The 10,814-nt window shown below is 35.6% G+C and overlaps 2 protein-coding genes across 2 annotated transcripts in view; both read right to left on the bottom strand.

Annotated features, from left to right (window-relative positions):
* The window catches only part of LOC107572320 (Hermansky-Pudlak syndrome 5 protein-like), a 15,127-nt gene extending 5,617 nt beyond the window's left edge, over nt 1-9,510 (bottom strand). The window contains exons 1-6 of the mRNA XM_016258742.1: nt 9,282-9,510; nt 5,432-5,435; nt 2,366-2,925; nt 780-900; nt 534-683; nt 274-393 (exon numbers count right to left, since the gene is read on the bottom strand). Of these exons, the coding sequence (XP_016114228.1) occupies nt 274-393; nt 534-683; nt 780-900; nt 2,366-2,925; nt 5,432-5,435; nt 9,282-9,324 (998 nt within the window). The 5' untranslated portion in view covers nt 9,325-9,510. The remainder of the gene's footprint in view (nt 1-273; nt 394-533; nt 684-779; nt 901-2,365; nt 2,926-5,431; nt 5,436-9,281) is intronic.
* Nucleotides 8,020-10,814, bottom strand: part of LOC107572319 (general transcription factor IIH subunit 1-like) — an 8,297-nt gene continuing 5,502 nt past the window's right edge. The window contains exons 9-14 of the mRNA XM_016258740.1: nt 10,619-10,707; nt 10,401-10,518; nt 9,959-10,049; nt 9,696-9,811; nt 9,521-9,613; nt 8,020-8,694 (exon numbers count right to left, since the gene is read on the bottom strand). Of these exons, the coding sequence (XP_016114226.1) occupies nt 8,608-8,694; nt 9,521-9,613; nt 9,696-9,811; nt 9,959-10,049; nt 10,401-10,518; nt 10,619-10,707 (594 nt within the window). The 3' untranslated portion in view covers nt 8,020-8,607. The remainder of the gene's footprint in view (nt 8,695-9,520; nt 9,614-9,695; nt 9,812-9,958; nt 10,050-10,400; nt 10,519-10,618; nt 10,708-10,814) is intronic.

Raw genomic sequence — 10,814 nt, 5'->3', positions numbered from 1 at the left:
ATCCATCTATCCATCTATCCATCCATCATCTATCTATCTATCCATCTATCTATCCATCTATCCATCTATCCATCCATCATCTATCTATCTATCCATCTATCTATCCATCTATCCATCTATCCATCCATCATCTATCTATCTATCCATCTATCTATCCATCTATCCATCTATCCATCCATCCATCTAGCGTGTCATTATTTATATTACAGACATTAATAATTCCTCAAATTTGCTTGCTGAGGAATCTAGTTGCTAAAAAATTGCTGTGTGAACCTGGGCTGTCCATCAGGAGCGAGTGTGTCTTCCCTTTGTGGGGCATCATGGGATAGCGCCAGTTCCAGCCAATCCTGTCGCAGAGTTTCTGGCTGGAGAAGAGAGCCCAAGAAAGACAACCTGGCAGATGACAAAATACCTTAACAGATTATTTCATGTGTTCAAAAACAAGAATACAACATCACAGGCTCATTTATAACTTTAACAACTATGATGAACAAACATGCTAATGTATAATGTATAATGGAACGCAGCCGTACCGTTGCTGTTCGGCTCGTGATTGGACCAGATTGTCCAGATAAGGCAGGTAGTGGCTGGGTAAAGCCATGGCCATAATGTCAGAGGGGAGGATTGTGGGATAGAACTGCGGATAGGCACGAACAGCCACCTCCCCGTGTTTATCATAGAGTCTGCAGAGAGAAAAAAGGCATTATATTCAATGCAGGTCATATTGACATTATATATAGATAAGCACATGTGTGTGTGTGTGTGAGACGTAAACTCACCTGTACAGGTGTGAGAGGAGCAGAGGTGCGTTCCAGGGCTGAAGTTCTCTCAGGCTGCGCAGAGACTTTAGCAGGTCACCCTTCTGAATCACCTCCACCACCTTACTGGCCTGAGTGAACTCTACAACACGCCGCAGAATATTAATATCAACAGAATTGCAATAAAAACAGGTCAATAACACAGCCCTGAATCTTGGAAAAAAATTCTGCTGATTTGCAAAAGAGGACTAATATTAGCTCATTTGATGATGCAGAGTTCAAAAATATCAATAACAATTTTCCATCACATACATTTTGACATATGTATAAATTGCAGGCCAACATTAGTAAGAAGCAAGTATTGGATTTCAGCAGATATAATGCAGGGCTGTGTAATGATTCATTTTGGTACATTTCAAGTCATGTTGGAAAGATTGTATTAATGAGTTGAATGCACATGAATGTCACCAAAATGAAGCCATAAATACGAGTGCAAGACTTTTGATTTGTTAAAATTAAAAAAAAAATTAAATTTACAATAACTCCAGTTGCATGTACAAAATACCATAGTACTGTACAGTTAGGGTAGAATATCTAACGATTCAATTCACAGCACCTTCATGAACTGAATAAAAACATAAAAAAGCAAAAACACATCTGATGCACATTCTTTATTTATCATTTTGTAGATGTAGTAAAAAAACATGTGGATTTTTATGCAAAACTCACCATCTTGCTGCGACCCAGTGTTATTTTAGTATCACTGAGATGCTATTACAGTGTTTATTAATATTTTGAATCAGTTTTTTTTAGTTCGTTTTAGTCAGTGTTGTTTTTTTGTCTTTTTAAAAAAAAAAATTTATATATGCCTATATAATTTTTATTTTAGTTTGAGTTATTTTAGTACATCAAGTTAAACTAAATTAAAATGAGAAATGATGCCTTGACAACTAGCTGAAATAAAAGAAATGTTTTTATATATATTTTATTTTATTTCAAGTTATGTTTTTTAACAGTTTTAATTTTAGTTTCAGTTTTAGTTTTACTTAACTATAACAACCCGCTCTGACCAGAGTGACTTGAATGCACCAGATGTCGTAATTAAATACGAGCTTCCCAGGAGGACTTGAATAGACCAATTATTACAGTTAATTCACATTTGTGGACCACAAAACCAGTCATAAGGGTAAATTTTTCGAAATTGAGATTTATACCTCATCTGAAAGCTGAATAAATAAGCTTTCCATTGATGTATGGTTTGTTAGGATCGGACAATATTTGGCCGAGATACAACTATTTGAAAATCTGGAATCTGAGGGTGCAAAAAAATCTAAATACTGAGAACATCGCCTTTAAAGCTGTGAAAATTAAGTTCTTAGCAATGCATATTACTAATCAAAAATTAAGTTTTGATATATTTACGGAAGGAAATTTACTAAATATCTTCATGGAACATGATCTTTACTTAATATCCTAATGACTTTTGGCATAAAAGAAAAATCGATAATTTTGACCCATACAATGTATTGTTGGCTATTGCTACAAATATACCCCAGCGACTTAACACTGCTTTTGTGCTCCAGGGTCACATTTATGTGAAAACTTACCCAGCATGCCAGCAATATATGCCTTCATCACCTCGCGGTGCTCTCTGTATCGCAGCATACACATCTTTCTCACTCTCTCCTGGTCCAAAAGGAAGAAGTACCTCCTGAGGAACACACACACGCTTTCGATGCCCCCTCTACCGGGGCAGCCCATCTCCAGATAAAGACAGGCCAGCTGCGAGAGGTCAGCCTGGAGGTCAGGGGGCAGAGGTTTGGGGGAAAACAGCTGTATTAGTTCGACATGGCTCGCAAGAGGTGGGAACGGCGCTCTGACTGGGGCGGTGGAACAAGGGATGCTCTCTCCAAGGTCCTCTTCTTCACTGAGAGTTGCGGATTCATCCAGATTAGGAGAGTAGATCTCTGGCTGAACCCCGACGCAACAGGACATCGATGAAACCAGCTCTTCCTCCTCCAGGGTCCTCTCCTCTTGATTTGTTATTTCTGTAGGTCTGGTGTGATCCTCCGGACCCAGGACCCTCTCCAGAACCGGAGCCCACTCTCGAAGTACATCGCAGAGAGAGACGGGGTCCAGTAAAACCATGGGGTCCTGGATCTGAGAGCTACAGAGGAGCACATATCAGCTCTAATAACAGTCCAGTGCACAGGAAAACTCAACTTTTCATTGTAATGATTATACGCACATTTTATGACTTCACATTAATTTAGAGACTAAATTGAAATATATGTACTTAAAAAAATTATTTGTCAGGATATTAAAATGAACAGCAAAAGGCTAAACACAACTGCAAAAAAAACTTCAAAAAAATGGTGCATATAAAATACAAAATTTCTCTTTTGCATTAATGTATTTTAACCTATAAACTTGAGGTTAAAAAATGTATTATTGACTATATTACCATTTAAAAGTTTGGGGTTGGCAAGATTATGAAATGTTTTTAAAAGTCACAACTCCTGCATACAGTAAAACCAGTAATATTGTGAAATGAGAGAATCTCACAAAATCTGCCAAGAACAAGAAAGAAAATAATATAAATAATATATAAATAACATAATAATATTAATATTTTTGCTTAAAGAAAAGGGCTATGAAGATCATTTTCATGACAATTTAAAAAAATTGTCATTAATGTAATGCAGCAAAAAAAAAATCCTCATTACTGAAATGCAAATAAAATTAATTATATGTAAAATTTAAATTAGTATTCTTATAGTAGTTATAACATTTTATACATTAAATTGATACATATTTTTATAGTACTGCTTTTAATTTTTGCTGAATTAAATTTTTTAAAATTTCTTTAAAGTTATCATTATATTTCAGTAATTTAAGCTAATACTGTAATGTTGCAATGCAAAAAATGGTGATGGTAATTTTCTTCATGCAAAATATATTTTCAGATATTTTTTGTTTTGGTTTTTGGGGTGAAAGACGACCCAAACATGTTTTGTTAATTTTCATCCACTTACTCTCCATTAGGGGTCGACCGATATGTGTTTTTTATGGCCGATGCGATACCGATTATTACAGATAAAGTTGACCGATAACTGATATTTTGAACCAATATACATGTCTGGTGTAAAAATTAAAATTAATGTCAAAATTAAGAATAACAAGGGCTCTGACAAAAACTTTCTTTAAATGCTTTTAAATTATTTTAATCGGCAAATCGGTTTTTGAAAATGACTGATACCGACAACCGATAAAAATGCTTAATATCGGTGCCGATAAAGGTCAAATAATTCTTATTTCAGGCTGAAAAGTAAACAGCACCAACCATAATTCAGGTCAGTTTGAATAACAGTTGCCATAAAAGCCAAAAAAAGGCTTTTACAAAAGCCGTTACACTCAAAACGTTCAGTCTTTCACAATAGTTGAGTAGGTAAACGTGTGGTTTACTTTGATCCGTCCCGAGTCCAGTCGCAGGGCAGAAAGAAGGGGGTCTAGACAGTCAAACTCTGCCAGGACATGAGTGCAGAACTCCACAGGAACCACAGGAATCATCCTGCACCGGTCTGAGAGGAAACAACAATAACACTGGGTTGTTTTAGTGGGAACCAGTGCATGCAGCATGTTTGTCTAACCAAACAGAAAAAATAAATGCATTCCTAACAGCAGCTTCGAGCAAAATATGCATGCATGGCATGTTTGAACAAGCAATCAATCACAAAAAGATATGCAAATATTCAGCAAATTGTGACGGGGTGCACAAAAACTCAAGCAGGTGATTCAAGTGCCCAATCAGCAACACTACAGGTCATTATACTCCAAATTTACACTGCAAAGTGTTTCTGAAGTGGTGTTTAGGTGACTGTTTAATGCTGCTCAGAGGTGGCTTAAATGCATTTACCAATATATATTTTGATACTAGGGACTGAAGTCAATCAGATCAAGCATAAATTAGTCTGGCTTTTATGCAGCACTGTGTCTTTACAAAGAATTTTGTGCAGGGACAGAGCAGCCAGAGCAATGTATTTCCCCATTGGGATTTTTTATAGATAGTAGCATCAATAATATGATAGCAGTTATTTATTTTTTAAAGTGTTTATTGTAGTATAGTTGTATTTATGTATAAATAACAAAATTATTTCTTCTTTTTAGAAAATGAATAGAGCAATATTTTACAGAAAGGCCAGTAGGATGTGATGCGAGTGAGGATGAGCTAGCCTTCAGTGAAGGGTAAATGATAGGGATCTACTTATTTTTGGTTTGCATGAGTTTCGAGTATCTAAATCTATCAATTTCTAAAAGAAATGTGCATTTAAATAAAAAAAGAAAATCATAATTTTATAGAAAAACTACTTTTTTGAACATTTTCCATTGTGCCACATAGCAGCATTTGCCAAAAAAATATTTTTTTCTCCAAAAATATGTTTTGATTTGTACGACTGAAGCTTTTTCATGTTATGAAAACCTATTTCAAAAAAATATTTGATAGAAAAACTACTTTTTTGAACATTTTCCATTGTGCCTCATAGCAGCATTTCCCCCATAAAATCTTTTTTTTCTCCAAAAATATGTTTTGATTTGTACGATTGGAGCTTTTTCATGTTATAAAAAAAATATTTCCTGGTTAGAACATAAGGCACATCACAGAAGGTGTTAACATGGCTGTGTAAAGACCTGACTCTGATGATGCCCAGACATGTTCCCTCAGTAGTCAGCACAGTGAGCTCACTAGGTTTAGAGACACATCCCAACTCAGTGTCATGTGACTCCAAGGAAATAATCCAATTGAAAAAGCATGACTGCCACACACCTATCCTCCTTTTAGTGATTTTCTGTCGCTTTTATATACAACTACAGTACTGTATCACCTATATAATATTAAACAATGCATAACATTAACCACATACACGACAAAACCCGAGTCACAGATGCATAACATTTCATCTAACGTTATTTGGGAACTTTTATTTTCTTTATTTGTTTTTCACACAGTAGGCAGAAGAGAAGCAGCTCATGCATACACACACACTTTACCACTTCCTCTTCGTCTGAAACTAATATTTACAAGAATTCAGTTTGTAAAATATCTTAAGTTAAAAGTTACAAATCAAAGCGACGCGTTAGCCGATTAGCATGACTGTCAATCACGAGATCTGAGCTTAAAACTCGCCAAAACAGCATGAAACATCGAATAAACCTGGTTTTGTTTACATTAGTTCCTCACATTGTGTCGTTAAACAGTTTAATAAATGCGAAACTTGATACTGAGCTGGGTACTTTCACATCCAACAACGTTTTTAGTTTCTATTTCTCCTCCTAATGAGTAAATCCTTCAAGTTATGTCATCTACGTTTAAGGCAACATTAAAAAAATACTTTTTAAAGAAAAAGAAAGCTGAGCTAAGAAAGCTGAACTTATTTGAGTTGGTAAATGTGTCACCTCAGGCATTTCTATAAAGTATTTAACATCAATTAAACGCGTTTTACCTCCTCCTGAGATCCAGGCGCATTTAAATCGGCGAAATCTCCAGAAGTGTAGAAAAACCGACTCATATAGTGTGTAAAAAAGTGAGGATAATGTGTGTTTGTGGCGCTGTTAGTTGTGTTTGACAGCTGACTGGAAAACTGACCGGCGCTACTTCCTCATTAGACTCCACTCACTGTGACGCGCAGTGATACACACTCAGCGCAGGGAACTATTTCTGGCGCATTTAGACAATACTTGCCATCAAGTAGGCTACTTGGAGAGCTTTACATACTAAATAAATTAACAAAGTAAATAAATCTTCTAATTATGCATTAAAAGTTCAAGTTTTATCTAAAAACATCTGCTTTACAAACAAATAAGTGTTACAGACGCGTAGGTGTTCAAGCAATAAATTGGAGTCCATGGGTCCATTAAAAGCTCTTGCTGTATTGATTGATATTCGAGATGCCCACGAGAATAAAGCCTGTTCCAACAGCAAGCAAAAATAGCAAAGCCTCTACCCTCAACCATCTTGTGACCTTGTAGTAAATGTGTTTCAAATGCAGATATAGATGTATGCATTGTGTTATAAAGATAGCCATCACCAAACTCAAGCACATAATGACTACTGAACTGTGTCAAAGACTATAGAATACTCTTAAAGAGACTTTGACTGTATGGTGGGTCTTGAGAAGTTATTAAAATCTACAACAGTATTGATTACTGCATCAGTGGTGCTGCATGCTATCTTGAGACCAATACAAAGGAGGTAACATGCCACAAACTGGACACATTTGATTTGATTAGTGAGCTACTGTAAAAGGTGCAGAATCTTATTAAATGTTATTATATTTATAGTAATATTTATTACTATAATTTCCCCCCAAATCTGTTTAAAAATTTGGTTTTGAGCCGGTTTAAGAACATCATTCTATTTATTAAAATAAAAATAAATATACAGATTAAAATAAAACTGATTAAAATTAATACAAAATAAAAAAACAATAGTAATGGTAATAATAATAATCCGATAATTTATATTATATTTTATATATATTTACAAATCCATAATATAAATTTATAAATTGATAATTAATAGATTATTATTATCATTACTACTGGTTTTTATTTTGTATTAATTTTAATAATGTTTAATGGAAGAACCACATGTGTGGTAACTGTTCTACATTTATGTTAATTATTAAAAATAAAAATGATTAAAACAAATAAAAATAATGATTATTAGTAAAAAATTATATGTAAGTAATATATGTAATTTACTTTTTTAATTATTTAAAATGTAATACCTCTAACAAGTACTATAGTGAGTAGAAAAAAGGAATAATTTAACATAATAGAAATCTTCCAAATAGCATTTTACACATTTATGATATACATGTATACAATATACATGACAACATATAGCTGTCTTTTCAATTTTATGGTGAGGGACCATGGCATCTAAAAGATTAAACACCCCTGGTCTAACACACAAATGCATGTTAATGCACAAACACACTTTCTTATCTATGGCACGATATGAATTTGAAACGGAACAATGAATAACAGCTTCCTCACTGCATGTACGCTTGGGTAACGCTCTTTTAATGTTACACACGAGACCAGTTTAACAGTTTAAATCTGGACTTTATTTGCAATAACATCCACAACTCAGTGCAGCTAGAGAAGACGCATTATTAAGCAGTGCGGATGAGCGTGTGCGCGTGTTCGTGACACACAGATCAGTTAAATGCTCTACATAGAAATTATTTATTTATTAACAGTATTGCTATATCCGCTCCCATTGGCGTGTCTTGAGCAACTGTTTTCCAATCAGCCTCAAGTCTCGGGAGGGTTGAACTGGATTGCAATATCTGATTTGTAAAGGGTCCTCCTTATCACGGACCTAAAAGCTTTCCCCTCAAACGGAGTCCTTTGCATTAAACATGATAAGTTCCTGAGTTTCCACCGATATTATTGAGCCCAGCTTGGTCATTGTAGAAATACAACACGGTTAAAATGTCACATCTTACGTAGGAAATGAAATTATCCACTGAAGAAAAAAAAACAAAAACGGGAAAGGCAAAAAATGGAACGGAATTGAACAAACAAAGTAAAGAGAGAAGAAAATAATTAGTTATTTGTGACTGGCACAACCCATCTCCACATGGACCAATAGGATTACAGAATTTGCTTCTCCAAGCCCCTCCCCCAGGCAGACTGCTCACTAGCACCTCCAGCTCTGATTGGCTGGAAAATCCGCCCATCAGGCTCCAGTCGGCCCAAGCTGGGAGAGAGTGTCTCTGTTCTTCTCCCATTTTCTTTCAATTCAGTCTTTTCTCTCTTTCATGGCTTTCGCTCCGTCTCCTCAGGTTTTTCTCATCATTCTGCGCGTCTGCCAGGCTTGGAACTTGTTGTACGCAGCCTGAAGCATTTCCTCCAGGTGACCCGTTAGCTGTTGCAATCAGAAAACACAGGAAAGTATTACGTTAAAAATACTGACACATGAAAAAAATTAGATTACACCACCTTGCAAAGCCTGTAAACCCTCGTAAACGTTCACACAATATGAACAAAATATCAAAAAGAGACTGATTACATCAGAAAACATCCAAATACAGGAATAACATCAGAACATTTAGACACTTTAGACCTCAAATAACACATTTATGCACGTAATAGGTTTAACAGAAGTACAAGCTGTTTTTTTTTAAACCCTCCAAAATAATTTAAGGGGGTCTGAATACTTTCCGTACCCACTGTATATATATATATATATATATATATAAAATATATATTACCTAGTTGCTTTTCAGACATAATTATAATAATTTCTAATAGGTATTGCATTTGTATTTCTATTTAAACTGCATGAAAGACTGCTTCATTGTGACTGATTTGTAGATTATACCCCCAAAAATGGCTCTTTATTTTGATTTTTGTTTTTGCATTTCCCATTCATTTTCATTTGCCAGTCATTTTTTGACTGCAAAGATCACAACTGTCACTATTTTTTTTAAAGCATTTTCTAATCATGTCCACATTTCTTTGTGTTCATATAACAAGTTAAGTCACAAAGCTTCATAAAAAATGTCAAAAACTGAAAATCTAAAAATGACCACCTCTGAATTCAACAAGTACATCATAAGTTCTTCCACACGGTTCCAGAAATGATCAATTCTGGGCTGTTTTTTGAGACGAGCATTAATTATTCATGTTTACTCTAGTAGTACAATCCATTACAGTAAATGGAGGGGGTGTGGCCAGGGGCGTGGCCTTACATTAGTGCTCAAATACTGCCGTTGGATCTTCTCTTGAAAGGGGCGGAGCTTCGTCATCTGGAACTTCTCCAGGTTAGATTTCATCTTTACCACCTGTGAGCAGAAAAAACAAATCACAAATAAATACTTCATTATTAATTTGGAAATATTGGTAACTGACGGTGCATTTCTTCACCTTTTCCTCCAGGAAGGGAGTGCTGACGGGGAAACATGACCAGAAGTGTCGGAGCAGCTCTCCGGCGGCCGTATATAAGTGCTTCAGCTCGCTCTGAACATCAGTGGGAACTAATTCTGCATAAACAAACACAAAGAGAGTATGCATCAAGTTAATGGGCAGTAAAATGGCTTAATGAGGTTTAAAATGCCTGTTTGCATTAAAATCTCAGTTGAAGCAACATTTGATATTATGATGGGATGAATAGACAGTCAAACACTCACGGTTAATGGTCTGTTGGCCTCCGCCCTGCATCAGAACCCCTCCAGGTGACAGCGCTGTGATGGCGGAGCTCGCCGCACTGCTGGACATCACCTGAAACAGCCCGGAAAATATAATTTGTGACCCTGGAGCACAAAAGCAGTGTTAAGTCGCTGGGGTATATTTGTAGCAATAGCCAACAATACATTGTATGGGTCAAAATTATCGATTTTTCTTTTATGCCAAAAATCATTAGGATATTAAGTAAAGATCATGTTCCATGAAGATATTTAGTAAATTTCCTACCGTAAATATATATCAAAACTTAATTTTTGATTAGCAATATGCATTGCTAAGAACTTCATTTGGACAACTTTAAAGATGATTTTCTCAATATTTAGATTTTTTTGCACGCTCAGATTCCAGATTTTCAAATAGTTCTAGTCACAGATTTCAGTGGTGTACCTGCGTCAGACGGGGTTTATAGCTCCTCATCTCGTGCTGGATAATGCTGATGGAGTTGATAATGTCCTGACTGGTGGAGTAATGCTGCGACTGAAGAGGAATCGGGCCGTGGGAATATCTTCCAGAAACAAACAAATGCAAAATACAAAACTCTTGATATGAAGATCCACAGATTCTAAAAACATTGTGTCAGGCAGATACAGGTGCTGGATGTTCACCTGTCTGATTTCTTCAGGTTCAATGAGATGGTCTTACGCACAGAGTCACCCTGCAGGTCATCATACTCTATGGCTTCCTGTAATTTTACCTGAAAAGCCACAAAAAGAGAAGTAAGAATCTGCTGTTGCTCTTGTTGAACATAAAAAAAACCTGATATGTCATTTTTGGAAATTTATGTTATGTTTTTCCTAAATA

This window comes from Sinocyclocheilus grahami, unplaced genomic scaffold (assembly GCF_001515645.1).
Source record: "Sinocyclocheilus grahami isolate Dianchi unplaced genomic scaffold, SAMN03320097.WGS_v1.1 scaffold1735.1, whole genome shotgun sequence".
In the NCBI taxonomy this organism is placed as follows: Eukaryota; Metazoa; Chordata; class Actinopteri; order Cypriniformes; family Cyprinidae; genus Sinocyclocheilus; species Sinocyclocheilus grahami.
Note: the sequence above shows the minus strand (reverse complement) of the source record. Positions and strands in the feature narration are given on the sequence as shown.